General features: G+C 52.7%; 1 protein-coding gene across 1 annotated transcript in view; it reads left to right on the forward strand.

Annotated features, from left to right (window-relative positions):
• HCN4 (hyperpolarization activated cyclic nucleotide gated potassium channel 4) overlaps nucleotides 1-17,713 on the forward strand; it is a 110,218-nt gene that overhangs the window by 27,995 nt on the left and 64,510 nt on the right. Inside the window, exon 2 of the mRNA XM_054642008.2 lies at nucleotides 2,858-3,281. Within this exon, the coding sequence (XP_054497983.2) occupies nucleotides 2,858-3,281 (424 nt within the window). The remainder of the gene's footprint in view (nucleotides 1-2,857; nucleotides 3,282-17,713) is intronic.

The raw sequence follows: 17,713 nt of genomic DNA on the forward strand, positions 1-17,713 counted from the left end.
ACAGAAATCCAGAAAACATGGGTTATTAATAGCTGGTGCTTGCCCTTACATACATCACATGCACTGTTAGTCATTGTGGCCAGTAATTTACAGGGAGGGGAAAGATGTTCCTGGGAGCAAATGCAAAATGACACTTGGATGGTATCAGACCTCTGAGGTGTTGCAGGCCCAGAGAGTCTAATTAAGTCTAAATGCACTGATGCCACCCTGAGCAGATCCTGCTTCCTATGTGGGTGAAATGAAAATGTGCAGGAGCTCTGCAAATCTTAACAGGGGAATTTTAACTGCCAGGCAGTTCACGTTGGAAAGGCAGGTGCTGGACTTGGTGTGCAGGACAAATTCTTGGTGTGTTCCAGCTTTTTCTGCCTCCTTCACAGAGCCCCAAGGTTGTCTCCTGTCTGACACCTTTATTAGAGGGATCACTGCATACAGAAGTTTCCCTTCCCTGGTTTTAAGTGCTGGCTTTAAAGGTCAGAGCTGAGGGGCCATGCCAATAATGGAGTCAGCAGTGCAGCCCTGAGGAGAGCTGTGCTGTAAGGCACACGTGGCACTGGGGCTCAGCACTGACTCCTGTGCACACCCTGCTGCTCCAGGGCAGCCCAGGGACAGCAGGCTGGGAGCTCAGGAACTGCTGCAAGTGAGGATGCAGGGCAGCTGAGCACACTGGACAGGGAGAGGCTGGGCTGGCAGGGGCTGCTGCACTCAGGGGAAAACATTTCAAACATTTCACTGGCCTTGTGTGTGTGCAAAACATCTTCCTTGGGCTGGGAGCCATCCTGCCACTGCTGGCCATGTCCCCAAGTGTAGAAATCACCATCCAGCCTAAAAAAAAGAGGCACAAAAATGCAAAGATCTCAGAAGAAAGGCACTTACCTTCCCAGCACTGCAAACCTGGCTGTGCCAGGCTCATGCCATTAATTTGAAACTTGGGAAAACTCATTTTCTTTGGGCCTATCTCCTTGTGTATTCCCTAAGGGAAATGAAGGATGGCTGGGAGGTTATTTATTTTCAGTAATAATGCACACACTGCTTCCAGACTTCCTGCTATTGTGTGATTATCCAGATTAATTGCCTGGGAAAGCTGCAGCATCATCTCAGGCCCTTATTAAGGAAGCTCACAGCACGGATTTATATTAATGCATATTGCTGGGTGCCACAGCCTTGCTCTTGGAGGCAGATGGACAAATCCCACTGCTGAGTGCTGCCAGCAGCCCTGGACCTGCAGGCTGAGGGGGGATTGCTGGCACCTTGAGAGCCAGGAGGAGAGAGCTGAGGTCGTTTTTAGAAAGCTCGTTAGTGAATACCTTTGCTTATTCTAAAATCAGTTCCCATCAGCCTCTGCTGAATGATTGTGAGAATTGCTGGGGTGCTGCTGGCTGCTGACCCTGCCTGTACATGGGCAAGGGCTGGAATCTTAAAGATGCTTTTAGGTGCTTTAAAGTGTTCTTACCAGGGAGAGAGGCTCTAGACAGAGAAGGCTTTTAAGGTAGATTCTGCCCTTTTGGTTTCCCTGCTGAGAGTTTAACAAACCATGTAGTTGCCTTGCTCTGAAAATCCTGTTCTGCAGCTGCTCAGCCTGGTCCAGATTCCAGCCAAACAGCCACTAACCAAGGTAGAGCTTGATGGCTTTTAAAGCAAGTCCAGCTCTCCTGAAACATCTCAGGGATTTTGGCTGTAGAGAGTTAGACAGAGGAGCAGCATGTGCACATCCTTCAGCAGCCCAACACTTCCCTCTGATAAATCAGTGCAGGGTCACACTGATGCTCTCACTGCTCTTGAGGTGATTGCTCATCTCCTGTGACAAAGGGGTGATGATTGTATTAATAACTAATGATATTAGAGTAGCTGTAACTAATATTGTATTAATAACTAATGATATTAGAGTAGCTGACCCATAGTGCACAGTGTGGGGTGCTGGAATCTCGGCAGTGTGAGCCCACAGTGCATCAGCATCTGCATGTGACACATGAGGAGAGCACTGGAGCACCATTGTGCTGGGCACTGAGGCTCCTCAGCAAGCTCTGACACTGGGAAGGGTTTTAGTCCTCACTCTGGGGGAGCTGGCACCACATTGTCTGACTGTGCATTTAACAAATCCCAATGGTATAAATTAGGGGTTCTACTCAGCCTGTGTGTGCCTTCAAAACAAAACTGAGTGTTACAGTAAGGGTCACTGGATAGCACTGAGCTACCACTGGAGTGAAGATGAGCTTCCTGGAGATTGTGCCTCATGGAACAGGAGTTAAATGCTGGTGTTACTGTCCTTAGAAATGGAATAGGCATCTCCAGGCATGTGACTCCAGGCTTTATTGATTGTTTGTGTACAACATGGGAGCCTGTAGAACGTGGGCTGAACTCCTGGAGTCCAGCTTGGCAGGAATCTGAACTGAAGGCTGAGCACAGGCTCCAGTTCCATCCTGATCCCAGAGCTGTCAGTGCTGGCTGCTTCTAGAGCAGGATCAGCCAGCAGGAGCACAGCCTGGTGGTTTAACCCCACATGGCTTTATTGACACACAGACTCTGAGGCCTCCCCAGTCCTCCTCTCCTTACCCAGCAGTCCCTGTAGTAACCACAAGTTTCTCAGTCTCTCCCCAGGCAGCTCCCAGGTCCCAGGAAGGTGTTCAAGCAGGCATGCCCAGCCCTGGCTCAGCTCCTTTGTGAGCCCTGGAAGGCAGAGCAGGAGAGTTCCTCTGATATTAATTAGTCAATTAGCAGCTTGTGCAGTGTGCTCAGGCGCAGCAGCAGAGCCCGGGGGATGTCTGACAGCAGAGATGGATGAGTTCATCAGTGAGCTGACCCGGGCTCCCCCACCTCCTGCTCTGGGCCTGATCTCACATGTCTCTGTCTTGCTGTCCAGGTTTTACTGGGATCTCACCATGCTGCTGCTGATGGTAGGGAACCTGATCATCATCCCCGTGGGCATCACTTTCTTCAAGGATGAAAACACCACCCCATGGATTGTCTTCAACGTGGTTTCGGACACGTTCTTCCTCATCGACCTTGTCCTCAACTTCCGGACAGGCATCGTGGTGGAGGACAACACCGAGATCATCCTGGACCCGCAGAGGATCAAGATGAAGTACCTGAAGAGCTGGTTTGTGGTGGATTTTATCTCCTCCATCCCCGTGGACTACATCTTCCTGATCGTGGAGACGCGCATCGACTCCGAGGTGTACAAGACGGCGCGGGCGCTGCGCATCGTGCGCTTCACCAAGATCCTGAGCCTGCTGCGCCTGCTGCGCCTCTCCCGCCTCATCCGCTACATCCACCAGTGGGAGGAGGTGAGACAGCCCTGCCTGCCAGCTCTGCCCTCCCACAGCTGCTTTCCTTGAATGCCCCTTCTCCTTCCTGCCCCTCGTGTCAGGGCTCGATGCTCTGTTGGAGCGAATTCCCGAGGGAATTCTGCAGCTTGTTGGTGCTGTGGGCTCTGGGATCGGCATCCACATGGATGATGCTGGGTGGGCTGGCAGGAGGGTGGGCACAGGTGGGCCCCTTGCAGGAACTGTGGAGCTGGTGAGCAGAGCAATCAGCCAGACAGCAAGGGCTTGCCCTCTCAGTGCCCCCAAAGGTCCAGGAGCAGCTCTGAGGAAAGGGCTGGAGACAGCTGATTTGCAGAACCTGTGGCATCTGTTTGCCATCTGCTGCTTCTCTGTGCTTATCTCTTGAATGAAGAGATAAGCATGGGCATGTGTTAGAGCCCTCTTGCTTTCTATATTCTCTGACACTATGCTAAGGGAAAAAGGAAGGAAGGGCAATCTGCAGACAAAGGTCTGATGAAAAGCAAGATCCCCCCAAGCCCAGGACCCTGTGCTGCTCCCAGGGGGAATTCCAGGGTGCAGGGTGAGTTGTCAGGAATAATGTGGGTGAAGCCACAACCTTGCAAGTAGCTTGAAAATCAGCTGTTTTTCTCCTGTCTCCGTGCTCTCCAAAGCAGAGAGAAAGCTCCCTGCATCTCTCTCCACATGTCAGGAGCATATTTTCAGGCCAAGGAAAGCTGGTCAGGGCAATTTCATCTTCGTCCCCATACTTTGTGTTGTGCTTTGGAGCAGAGCCTGCTGCAGAGCATGATCTAATGCAGGGCATGCTCCTGGGAATGTGAAGGGGAAGCAGCCATGCAAGTCATGGCTCGATTGCAGCGAGCTGTCACAACACTAATTCATGACAGAGCTGAGCCCTTCCCTCCTCCAAGCAGCCCACACTCACAGGGAGAGGGAGCACTGGGGCATGCTTCACAAATCTCAGGCTTCATCCTTGTGGTGTTACCATTTGTGAGGGCTTCACTTAGAGCAGAGCAGAGCCTCATTGAGCTCTGGGATGACACTGGACAGGTGCTGAGGAGAGGCAGCCCCAGCCCTCAGGTTTATAATTCATATTCATTCACTCTGTGGTGCAGGCAGGAGTGCACAGAGAGATGAACAAAGCACAAGTGTCCTTCTGGGGTGAGTCAGTGAGTCAGGGGCTGAGCAGGCACTGACATCTCCAGGTGTGCTGGCCTGTCCCGTGGTTGCTTTGGTCCCCTCTCCTCTAATCCGAGCAGCTCAGCAGAGGTGAGGTGGTGGCTCAGGCACTCCACAGACTCACAGGCACCCACAGCAGTGCACAGCTCCCTGCTTGCTTCCCCCTGCTCCTTGACTTCCCTTCCAGGAGGTGCTTGAAGAGAACTGAAGTGTATTTGCTGTTTTTTACTGAACTTGTTTTGAAAATGACAAGACAGGAGCAGATCAGTGTTTTTCCCTCTCTCACTTCTTGTAGCTTGACCGAGCATCCATTCCCAGCTTCTGTCTCCGATGCCATTCCAGGGATGCTGTTCCTGTGCTGCTGTCCTGGGCCCTGGCACAGCACAGCTGGGTGCCCTCTGGGGCACAGGCTCCCCAGGGTGGGGCAGGGCTGTCAGGGCAGGGCAGGGCTGGTGCTGGTTGCACTTTGGGACTGCAATGCAGACTCTGTGTGCACTGCAGAGCCCAAGCAGCGAACACCACGGGCTGTGTCAGACTGGGCTCGGCCCAGGCTGCAGTTCCTGGAGAGAGTTTGACACTGGGAGCTTCTCCAGCTTCACAGCAGGGAGGGAGGCAGGGGGAAGGGGTGATCCCCTGTCATTGGTGCAGTGCCTGCCACAAAGCAGAGGGGCGACAGGGAGGGGGAGTGCTGCTTCATCCTTGCAGGGGAGTTGTGCTCCTGCAGCCACGCTGGCAGCTCTCTTCCTCTGAAGTGCCTACAGATGATGCCTGTCTGAAAGGCCACGTTCATCTTTCCTCCCTGCACCCATCAGTGCTGATCTGGGAGTGCCAGGACAGACAGTGCTGGACAGACTTACTCTGGTGTGCAAGAGGGAGGAGGACCTGGGAGAGGGGGTGCTGCAGGTCTGGTCCCTGTGGTCCCCCCCTCCTATCCATGCCTCACCAGCTGGCAGTGTCTCTGTAGCTCTTTGCTTCTGAGCAGATCAGCTGGAAGGAGATGTGAGCAGGGTGTGCAGGGCCTCTGCAGAGGAGTGTGTGCCCTAGGGGAGTGTGTGCAGGGCAGAGCTGCACGGCCAGAGGGATCCCATGGCACTGTGTGAGGGCAGGGCACCCCTCACTGCACTGAGCTGGGGCAGTCCCTGCCCGTGGAGGCAGGGGCAGCACACACAGCGCCCTCCTCACTCAGCTCCTTGTGATGCTGGGGCGAGGGCAGGGATCAGGGGGCACTTCCCAAGCTGCCAGCAGCCTCTCCCTTCACTCCCCTGCAATTGTCCATGCCCTGCATGAATTTATCTCCGAGGCTGCAGTGAGCAGGAGCAGCCTTCTCCAGGGCTGCAGTGCTGTAAAGCAGCCAGGCTCTCATCAGTTCCACATCAGCGCTGCTCAGGACTCTCTGGGCTCCAGAGCTGGGGCTGCAAGTCCCTGCAGCCTCTGCCATCCTCCCCAGATCCCAGAGAGGTGCTCTGGGGATACAGCTGGGCAAACAACCTGAAGAGGAAAAGAAGGCAAAAGGCAAGAAAAACAATCTAAGGCACTCGTGTTCACTGGAGTATGAAAATAAGCTTAATTCCAAATGTAGCAGTTTCATTTGCATGATGCATTTTGCATGAGTGGTCCCACGAATGAATTTACCAGAAGGGCAGAGTATAAATAGAATCTTTCTGAAGTGTCTGCCGTGTCTCCCCTGCAGTTGGGAGCTTGATTGCAGTGTAGGCAGCTGCACTCCCACTGGCTGGGCTCTGCCTTGCCTCAAATCTCTATCACCAGCCCCAGTGGTGTTCCCTGGAGTTCCCCAGGCCAGGAGCACAGGTCAGAGCAAACAGGGCTGCTCCAGCCAGGCCTTGTCCTCCCCCAGAGAAACTCTTGTTATCTCAGCCTTTCTTTGGGGTACCAGCTTGGTCAGGGTTCCTGCACCTGCAGCACACAGTCCCAGGGCCAGGTGTCCCATTGTCCCACTGTCCCATTGTCCCACTGTCCCACTGTCCCACTGTCCCACTGTCCCACTGTCCCAGGGTTAGGGAGTTGGGTCTCCCCACTGCTGAGCTGAGAGTGTCCAGGGAAAGGAGATCCAAACATGAACATCCTACAGACCTCATCCTACAGACAGAAAAACAGCAGAAACACCATGGAACCCATGGATTCAATCAGGATCAACCATCCAGGTCAGACTGGGAGTCAAAACCCCCTCAATTTTCTGAGCTTTCCCTGTTGTATGCACAGCATCTACCCTGTGGTTGGTGCTGGGGTGCAGTAATCTGTATTCAATATCAAACTATTTTGACTTAGGAACATTCATTGGAACAACAGCACAATCCTGCTCCTATAAATCTGTTTCCAAATAGTACATAGGGCAAGATAACCAAAATGTTTTGATTGCAGACTCTGTGGGAGGGACTGTGATGGGAAGGAAAGGAACTATCTGGGTTTGATATATATCAAAATGGCAATACTATCATAAGTGAGGATTTTTCAGATTTTTTTCAGGAAGAAAAATACATCTTTTGGTTTCTGCAGCTGAAACCTGAAGCAAAGGACAATTTGATGATTTTCAGGCTATTATGTTATTGAAACCTTGCAAACTTGCCTGAGTGCTGTCCTTTTCTTCCCTTGAGTTTCTATATTACAGAGAAGCTTTAGGAGGGAGGGAATACATCCTCTCAGGTCCCAGTGACAACTCCCAGTAACAACTGGGCATAGATCAGACCCTCTGAAAGATGATGTCACTTTTCAGAAGCTTCAGCTGTTTAGAGAAAGGACCCAAAGCTGGATGGGCTGTGTGGAAGGACCAGGAAAGGGCTTCCAGAGGCCAGGAGAATATGGCTCCCAAGTGATTCTCCTTGATTTGCTAATTCCCTTTGTTTCTCTGACCCATCTGTAGCCTTTCCTAAATGCAATTACAATAATGTGGCTGGAGGCCTGGGGTATCATTGTCACCCCTAATAATGAAGAGATGGGACTATTTTGGGGTTAAGAACTATTTATGGCTCAGATAAACATCAGTCTCAGGGGCTGTGAGATTTTAGAGGAGCAAGCAGCTGGCCACAGCTCAAAGTAGTCACAAGTTCTTTGTTACAAGGCAATACAGAACTTTCTAAGCCAATGAATAGATGCCACAAGGTTTATTTTGCTTTTCTAAACTATCACCTGCTGCACTGTGGGTACTTTTACCCAATAGGCTTCTGTCTCACTTGCACACAAATGTTTCTGTTATAACTTCTAAACTCTCAAGGTTGTGAGCTCAATCCTCACACAGGGCACTAATTTGTTGGATTAAGCCCTTTTCTGACCCAGAGATGGGGCAGCTGAGAGGTGTTTTATAAACTTTTATTCCATTTTCAGTCTCATGTGAAGGGTGGCACAATACAGATGCTGTAATTCACACCACCACAATCAGAAGCCAACTATTTCCTAATCACATTATAAGCATTTCTTGGCCTATCAGCTTTTGTCACACCATGCTGGAAATGCTTTAAAGCCAATAATCTAAAATGCATCTTTCATCTTTCTGTTTCTCCAAAGTATCTGCTTTTACTTGCAAGGCCATCCTTTGAAACTTGTTTCTGGTTCCATTTCTCTCTCCACAATGTCTGTCCTATTCCATGGCATTTCTCAGTCAGCATTTCTTATCTCAGGGTGTGCATACAGATATGTGAGACTTCTGTCAGGCCCTGAGAATTCTCTACAAATCCATTTCCCACATCAGTTTATTCCATACAACCACACCCCTACATTAGAAACCCTTCACCATTTATCAATGCAGTTTCTCACTTATTTAAAGCATATTCTTACAGCTATAGAAACATAAGTTTATGATTTTTCTGTTTAATGTCTGTGTATTGTATTTTTACATCAATCCAAGCTTCTCTCAAGGCTGCAAATCAAACCCTTCAGTGTCTGTGGAAGTTTCTGCTTCTCTGATTGCCACACAGGGGAGTGGGATGGGATCTTTGGCCAGATCTGTAAGTGGATCCTGGGAGGGGAGGAGCTGGGCAGTGACTGTTCCCAGCACAGCAGGGTCCTGTGCCACAGGCAGCTCCAAGGGGCTGAGCAGATCCTTTCTTAATAGGATTTGCAGTTCTGTCCCATTAAACAGCAAGGCAGGCCCAGGAGAGCAACTCATCAAAACCTGTGGCCAGGCTTGGGTAAAATCAGACTCAACAAACACCAGCAGTGTGGCCAGGAGGGGGACTGGGGGCTGGGCTTCTTCCTAATTTGCATTACCTCATTTCTGAAGCCTTATTAAGCACTTTCTTTAATGTGCTTGCAGGAACTTATGAAAACCATACTGCAAGATACAGGAATTTCCATTCTCACTGCACAAAGTGACCCCAAACTTGAGCCATCTTTGCCTCTCAGAGAAAATCCTGGCTGCACTGAAACAAATGGCCAAACCCTCTTGTTGGAATATCAGTCAGAGGTTTTTCATTATTGTACCACAGCCTCTCACATGGAACTGTTGTCACTTGTGCAGCCCAAGTGGAGAGAGAGCAGACAGCACAAGGACATGGATGTTCTTTATTCTGTACATTGAATTTTCCCTCTCCTGCCCATGGGCATCCCCTGCTCCATCCCCTGCCCTGGGGAGGGGAGAAACACACCCAGAAAAGTTTTTTTGGAGGAGTTGTTCTTTGGCAGGAAGTTCTACTGCTCTAATGGAAATTCAGCTCCTCACCTGGGCCCTGGGAATACAGTTTCAAAGAGAATATCATCAAAAATGGCTTCTAATGAATTATAAGGAGCCAGGCAAATATTTGAATAGCTGTGCAGCCACGGGGCTTGCCATGAAAAGGAAAAAGCTTTTCTTTTTTTTACACTCACCTCCTGGCAGGGCTTCATGGGTCCTGTGTCAACAGCAGGGTGTGAGCAGGGAATGCCTGCTCTGGGCTTTGGGATTGGGGCACGGTGTCTGTCTGTCTGTAGGATACCTGCTCTGGGCTTTGGGATTAGGGCACAGTGTCTGTCTGTCTGTCTGTCTGTAGGATACCTGCTCTGGGCTTTGGGATTGGGGCACAGTGTCTGTCTGTCTGTCTGTCTGTCTGTAAGATACCTGCTGTGGGGTTTGGGATTAAGGCACACAGTGTCTGTAGGAATACCTGCTGTGTGGTTTGGGATTAGGGCACAGTGTCTGTCTGTCTGTAGGAGTATCTGCTGTGGGGTTTGATATTAGGGCACAGAGCTGTGTGTCTATAGGATACCTGCTCTGGCATTAGGGCACAGAGCTGTGTGTCTATAGGATACCTGGTTTGATATTAGGGCACAGAGCTGTGTGTCTGTAGGATACCTGCTCTGGCATTAGGGCCCAGAGCTGTGTGTCTGTAGGATACCTGCTCTGGCATTAGGGCACAGAGCTGTGTGTCTGTAGGATACCTGCTCTGGCATTAGGGCACAGAGCTGTGTGTCTATAGGATACCTGCTCTGGCATTAGGGCCCAGAGCTGTGTGTCTGTAGGATACCTGCTGTGGGGTTTGATATTAGGGCCCAGAGCTGTGTGTCTGTAGGATACCTGCTCTGGCATTAGGGCACAGAGCCATCTGTGGGGCAGGAGCTCAGAGCCAGGCTGTGGCAGTGGGAGCCATTTGCTGTCTCAGGGATGCTTTGCCCTGGTGTGTTCTCAGCACAGGGGTGCCCGTGTGGCAGAGCCAGCTGGGCACTGCCCTGGGCAGAGCAGTGGGGTTGGTTGAAGCCTCCCTCCTGCAGGGCAGTGCCCAGTGACAGGGGTGAGCAGGGCAATGACAGGCTGCTGCTGTGCCCAGCTCTGTCAGGGGTGCCAGGGTCCCTCAGTCTGCCCTTTCCTGCTGCCTGGGGCTGTGCAGGGTTCCTAGAGCCACAGGGGAGCTCTCATCCCCTGTGCCCTGCCAGCACCAGCTGCCTCAGCTCCGTGCCCACATCGTGCTGTGCCCACACCGTGCCAGCTGCCTGGCATTTGCCTCGGGCCATTGTGTTTGGAGCCTTCATTATCACTGCTGTGCTACAATAACAGAGGGATGTGCTGCAGCCTGGCACCAGGGCTCCTCCTGCCACTGTCACTTCCCAAGGTTTGATGGAGATTTACTGATGGGGTTTGTTCCAGCTGCAGCCCTGCAGGAGCCCGGGCCCAGCCTGCCCTGGGGCTGGCACACAGGGCACAGCTGAGGAGCTGTCACCTACCCTGAGTCACACAGTGGGCACAGGATTGTGTTGGGAGGGCTCTGGAATATCCCCAGGGAGGAAACCCCAGAGCCTCTCTGGGCTCTGCTCAGGGCTGGGCACTGCCCAGGGCAGCAGCTCTGCCTCCTGGGCAGGGGCAGCTCCTGGGCTCAGTCCCTGCCTGCGGCTCTGGGGCCATTGCTGGGCCTGGAGCAGAGCCTGGGGCTGCTCTGCCCCTTCCTGCACCCAGGGACAGACAGGGACACCCAGGGACACTGAGGGATACCCAGGGACACCCAGGGACAGGCAGGACCATCCAGGGACACCCAGGGATACCCAGGGACACCCATGGACAGGCAGGGACACCCAGGGACACTGAGGGACACCCAGAGACACCCAGGGACACCCAGGGCTGAGGGCCCCTCTCAGCTGGGGCTCCTCTCCAGGCTGAGCAGCCCCAGCCCCCTCAGCCTCTCCTTGGCAGGGAGATGCTCCAGGCCCTTCCTCATCTCTGCAGGCTCTGGAGCTCTGTGTCCCTGTTGTCCTGAGGAGCCCAGAGCTGGACACAGCCCTCCAGGGTGAGCAGAGGGCAGCAGCTTTTGTGAGCTGTGTTTGTAACAGGGACAGGGGGCTGCATTCCAGTTAAAGGGAGCTTCTAAATCACAGCCCATGCTGTGAGCTCAGGAAGCAGCAAGGGCAGTGCCCATTCCCTGAAGTGTGTGGGAGCACAGATTTCCCCCTCAGAAGGAGCACTGTGAAGAGCTCTGGAAGGGCTGCACCCTCCCTGGAGCAGGAACTGAGCACCCCAGGGCGTGTCTGTGCCCCCAGCCCTCACATCATCTGTGATAGTCACAAAGACAGCTGGGGACAGCTGAGGCAGCTTTTGAACCTTCCACAGAGAGATTCCTGTCACCACTTGGGCTCCTGATCCAATGCCAGCTCTGTTTTGTCCCTCAGAGTCGTGTTCTGCCAGGCTCAGCCCAGACTTGGAGGCCAGTTTGTCTAAGGCACATCAGCCCTGGCAAGTGGGTGCAGATGAATGGCTCCTCTTCAAAGCCTCTTCCAGGAAGGCATTATTGATTGCATTCAAAGCAAGTGGGAACTTTAATGAGACAGCCAAGAGAGCAGCATTTCCCTGCCTCCCTGGCTGGGTTCAGCAAGGCAGGGCTGGAGAGGAACGTGCCAGATCTGAGAGTTGTGTCAATGAGGAAGGAGCTTGGCCCACATAGCACCATGGCCAAAAACCAAATTGGTTGGTGGAGGAGAAGGGGATTTTGAGCAGCAGGGCAGTGGGGAGCTGCTTTCTGCCAGGAGACATTGAAGTCAGTTCCTTCCTGTCCCCTCAGAACATCTCCTGTGCTGTGAGCAGTGTGGAAGGGGCTCACAGCTGCTCTGTGAGTCAGAGTTGAAGAAGAGAAGCTGATAAGAGTTGCCTTTGCCCCTGAAAGGAGTTGTACCAAGAGCCATTGGTATGGAAATGGAGAAGAAGAGATAAACAAGGGGGCTGCAGTTAGATTTTGGAGGAAAACAGTGGTGGAGACCACCCTGCATCAATGAACCAATGATGTTGATTTATTGTGGTCAATGAATAGGTATAAACTTTGTGAGAGGGTATAAAAAGACAAAAAAGAGAGAAGCCTTGTTAAATACAGGGTGTTCTTCTGTTTGGTACGACTGTCTCAACAACCAGAGCTCAGTGCCAGCCCCACAGAAGGGTCTGGGCTCCTCCTGCCCTTCCACTGGAAGGGAAGGGCTGCTCTTCCACAGGGCACCAAACCCCTCAGAGGCCAAACTTAGAAACCCCCAGCCCTGAGCTCAGCTTTGGTTTTGACCCACTTTTCTCCTTGCCAGAAATGTGGCAATGGAAGAAAACAGCAGTGTGAGGTGAAGGAAGGAGAAATCTTTCTTGGGAAGGACAAGAGCCAGGCCCAGAGAGGTGTTGTGAGGGTTTAATGGGCAGCAGCCTCATTGATGAAGTTATTTTCTGAGCCCTGCTGTGAAAAGAGCTGTTTGGGAGACAGTTTCAGGACATGCAATTATCCAGTTTGCCAGCTTAATGCATTCAACTTAACCTCATTTTTATGAAGCAGAAATCAATGTGGTAACTTTTTCAGGGCTAAGAGATGACATTTTATTCTTGCTTCTCTCATAAGGAGGCATATTTTTCAGCTTCATTTTCTGCTGTAACTCCTCCCTCTCCCACTTTTGCTTAGGCAGGAATACTCCAAGGACTAGAGGAAAGAGTGAGGCAATTTCCACATTCCCAGAGTCACATTAGAATGGAAAATATTTCTGAAATCTCTTTGCAATGCATGGAATCATTTTCCTTCTTGGAAAAGGACTTGGAAATGCATTTAGAACTTCAATACAAGCACATTTTCATGAATTCCATCCAAGCACCACTTCACCTGGGAAGGATTCTGACAGTGCTGATCTTCCCCCCAGTTTTTCCACTCCAAGGAGTGCATGGCCCTGTTCTCTGTTGTGCCAGTGCCTCTCACCCTCTCTGCTCCCACCTGGGCAGGAGTATTTTAGTCTCAGGGTTCTGTGGTTGAGATGACCCCCAAGGTATTAGAAAGTTTTTTTTCCCAGCCCCATGACTGAAGAAGTCAAGATTTGTAGGTTCTGCTTCTCTTGTTTATTTTCTCTTATCTGTTCCATTCTTTCTCTGACCTGCTGAGATCTGTCCAGCAGGTTGGGTTGTGGCACAGTCCCTGCCCTTGGGGTGGTGTTGGCTTTTTATACTAAGAACTACCTGTACTTTATTTACAATGATTTTCCAATCCCTATCACCTATGTTGGACACTCTGTCTTTACTCTAAACCAATCCAAAATCTAAACCAATCTAAACCATCACAGCAGAAGATGGAGGACAAGAAGAAGAAGGACAGGACATGCCCAGATTCCTTCATCTTGCCTCTTGAACCCCCATTCTAAAACACCCAAAATTCTACTTTTTCACCCTGTGACAAATTCACCATCATTCTACTCCAACTCTTGTGGCTTGTAAATCTCACACAAAGTTGGGAATTGTTTCCATGGGCTAAAATCCAAGGCACAGGTGGTTTTGACTCTGTGCCAAGGTCTCTGAGCCCCCTGCCAGGGTCTGGAATCACCCAGGGCAGCCAGAGCAATGTCCTGGGTCCTGACATTTTGGTACCTGTTCCTCCCCTGCGTCTCCTTCCCTTCCCAAGCCAGAATTCCTGCAGAGCAGCAGCTGCCAGAGCTTGTGCAGAAGCTCCCCAACAAGAACGTGCCATAGAATTGGAGAGAGCAGGTCCCTGCCCTGCTCCCTCATGGCCATGGTCCCTGCCCTGCTCCCTCATGGCCATGGTCACTGCCCTGCTCCTCATGGCCATGGCCATGGTCACTGCCCTGCTCCTCATGGGCATGGCCATGGTCACTGCCCTGCTTCTCATGGCCATGGTCACTGCCCTGCTCCTCATGGGCATGGCCATGGTCACTGCCCTGCTTCTCATGGCCATGGTCACTGCCCTGCTTCTCATGGCCATGGTCACTGCCCTGCTCCTCATGGCCATGGTCACTGCCCTGCCTCTCATGGCCATGGTCACTGCCCTGCTCCTCATGGCCATGGTCACTGCCCTGCTTCTCATGGCCATGGTCACTGCCCTGCTTCTCATGGCCCTGGTAATTGCCCTGCTCCTCATGGCCATGGCCATGGTCACTGCCCTGCTTCTCATGGCCATGGCCATGGTAACTGCCTTCTTCTCATGGCCATGGCCATGGGCACTGCCCTGCTTCTCATGGCCATGGTCACTGCCCTGCTTCTCATGGCCATGGTCATGGTCACTGCCCTGCTTCTCATGGCCATGGCCATGGGCACTGCCCTGCTTCTCATGGCCATGGTCATGGTCACTGCCCTGCTCCTCATGGCCATGGTCACTGCCCTGCTCCTCATGGCCATGGCCATGGGCACTGCCCTGCTTCTCATGGCCATGGTCACTGCCCTGCTCCTCATGGCCATGGTCACTGCCCTGCTCCTCATGGCCATGGCCACTGCCCTGCTTCTCATGGCCATGGCCATGGTCACTGCCCTGCTTCTCATGGCCATGGTCACTGCCCTGCTTCTCATGGCCATGGCCATGGTCACTGCCCTGCTTCTCATGGCCATGGTCACTGCCCTGCTCCTCATGGCCATGGGCATGGTCACTGCCCTGCTTCTCATGGCCATGGTAACTGCCCTGCCTCTCATGCCCATGGTCACTGCCCTGCTTCTCATGGCCATGGTCACTGCCCTGCTTCTCATGGCCATGGTCACTGCCCTGCTCCTCATGGCCATGGTCATGGTCACTGCCCTGCTCCTCATGTCCATGGTCACTGCCCTGCTTCTCATGGCCATGGTCACTGCCCTGCTTCTCATGGCCATGGTCACTGCCCTGCTTCTCATGGCCATGGTCATGGTCACTGCCCTGCTCCTCATGTCCATGGTCACTGCCCTGCTTCTCATGGCCATGGTCACTGCCCTGCTTCTCATGTCCATGGTCACTGCCCTGCTCCTCATGGCCATGGCCATGGTCACTGCCCTGCTTCTCATGGCCATGGTCACTGCCCTGCTTCTCATGGCCATGGTAACTGCCCTGCTTCTCATGGGCATGCCCCCTGTCCAAGCCCTGGCACTGCTGGCATGGTGGCAGCACACACAGGGAGTGTCAGTGACAGTGCAGGGTCCTGTCCCTGCTGAGCTGCTGCTGCTCGTGGTGTCTCTGCCATTTGCTCATCCAGTATTTATGAGGGAGAAGCCAGGAATGAGGGAAGGCCTCATCAGGGGGAGCATTCTGCCTTTGTGACAGCTGGAAAGAGAGAGATGTGATCTGAAAACAGCAACAGCAGAATTCTGCTGGCTCCCTTCTGTGGGCTGAGCCACACTTCTGGAGTGCCACCATGTCCCCTGCCATGGAATGCAGGCACCTCACAGGTATCAGCTGCAGCTCATTCACCTCCCAGGGAGCCACCAGGCACTCTGTGACACCAACACACCTCTCTGCAGGGTGCCCTGTCCCCAGGGCTGGGGACACTGTTCACTCCTCAATGGGAACAGAGCCCAGCCCTGGCTGGGACATTCCAATCTTTATCTCAGCCCCATCAGTCTGGGATGTATCCAGTGGGCTTGGGGTCATGAGGGGACACGAGCAGAGGGAGGGTGGGGTGGTGGTTTCTCTGGGTGTCCAGCTCCTGGGGCTTTGGAGAGAGGCAGGAACTGGGGGAGGGTGTTTCTGAGCTTTGGGTCCAGCCAGGATGGGTCATCAAGAAGCAATCAGAGCCTGTGTGTGTTGGAGCAGAAGGAGGCTGGTCTGAGGGCAGATCTTGAGGCAAGGGGTGAGTCAGGAGCTGAGGATGGCTGAAGAGAGCAGAGCCTGGGAGCAGGGATCCCTCCCCTGGCACCACCTGAGCTCTGCCCCAGCATGGAGGAGCTCCAGAGGCTGAACTTAGGGAGAGCCTCTCTCTGTGCTGGCCCTGACAAGCACTCCAACAAGCAGCAGCCCTGCTTCCTTGTAAACACAGGAGAGAAACTGTGAGGATAATGTCCCTTAAAGGAGCTGACAGGCCTGCTTTTCCTCAACTCCCTGGAGAGGGTGGAGAGCAGTTAAGACGCAGCAGCTGTGTTTGTTTTTTCTTCATTTATATATTTTTTTCACCCAGCAAAGTGCCGGGTGTTAATTCCTCTTGATTTGCTCCATGCAGCCCAGTTTGGAGAGGCTGTCCCTGGAATAGGGCTGATTAGCCTCCTCCTCTCCAGTGTGCATCACCCAAACAGCCACTAATCACACTTTATCCCAACTGTGTGCCTCTTGCTGAGGCTGCAGGGAATTAGGCTGGAATTGTGCAGTTCATGACACAAACTTGGGGTAGCCAAAGTCCAGAGGCTTCTGTCAGGCCCTGTGCCCAGCTGGAGGGGATGTTCCTCTGGTGGTTTGGAGTAAATTAAGGCACTGCTGAGCTCTGGGTGTTGTGAGCCTCTCCCTGGATCTCCCTGTGTCCCTGCCCTGTGCTGGAGCATCCAAGGGAGGTCCAAAGTGGAGCAAGCACCTTCCTCTCCTTCCCATCTACTCTTGAATGCACAGGAAGGATGACAAGGGCTGTCCTTTGGAAAGAGGAGAAAAATTCATTATTCAAGTGCAAAATCCCTGATCCAGGGTGGTTCATCATTGCTTCTCCAGTGTTCCTTCCCACAGGAATGGGGATGAGCCTTGTCCCTCTGCACTCCAAGCTCCCTGCCCAGGTCTGTTCCCTGCCAGCAGTCACAGACATCCCACCAGGAGCCTCTTCAGCTGATAAATCACCTCAGGCTGGTGGGAAAGACAGATAAGAATTTCCACTTCAGCTCTCTTCCCTCCAGACTTGAAAGACACGTTGGTATTTTGTGTTGAGCATAAAGCAGCCCCAGTGCAGCTCTGGAATGGGAAAGGGAAGCAGCAGGGGAGGGCAGCAGGATGGAGGGGCTCCTGTGAAAGGAGGCAGGAGGAGGGAGAGCTGGGCAAGGCCTGAGGCATCCCCCTGTCTGTCCTGGCAGGGAATGTTTGATCTTCAGGGGCTGCTGTCAGATATTCCAAGCAGCAATATTTGTCACGTTTTTTGGGCTGTCCATGCAGCAGTTCAGCCCATGATGTGGTGGGAAGAGTGCAGCTCCACTGCAGGGAATCTGAGGGGTCCTCCCTGGATCTCCTCTCATGTCCCATGCATGGCAGGAACATTGCTGGACATGAGGTACAAGCACACAGGGATGATGCTTCTCATATACAGATTTTTTACCCCTCTCCTTTTCATCTTCAAGGTCATTTGAGCAGCTGGCAGGGAAGGAAGAACACAGCCCACTTTGGGAAGATGGAAAAAACCCTTCAGTTCCATCCTGGCTGGCTGGGAGTGCTGGGAATGCAGGCAGTGAGGTGTGGAGCCAGGCTGGTACATGTTCCTCTGGCCTTTAGGCTCTCCCTCCTCCCCTCCCTGAGCCACAGCACGCAGCAAACTCCTGCAGGAGCCTTTGGAAGGAGCCTTATCTCAGAGCACTGCCCCCTTATCTGCAGCCTTCAGCCTGGCCTGCTGCACGGAGTGCTGGCTGGGCACCTGCAGCTGCTGGCACTGGGAGCTGGCTGGACCCTGCTCCCAGCCCC

The sequence above is a fragment of the Agelaius phoeniceus genome, chromosome 13 (genome assembly GCF_051311805.1).
Source record: "Agelaius phoeniceus isolate bAgePho1 chromosome 13, bAgePho1.hap1, whole genome shotgun sequence".
Taxonomy (NCBI): Eukaryota; Metazoa; Chordata; class Aves; order Passeriformes; family Icteridae; genus Agelaius; species Agelaius phoeniceus.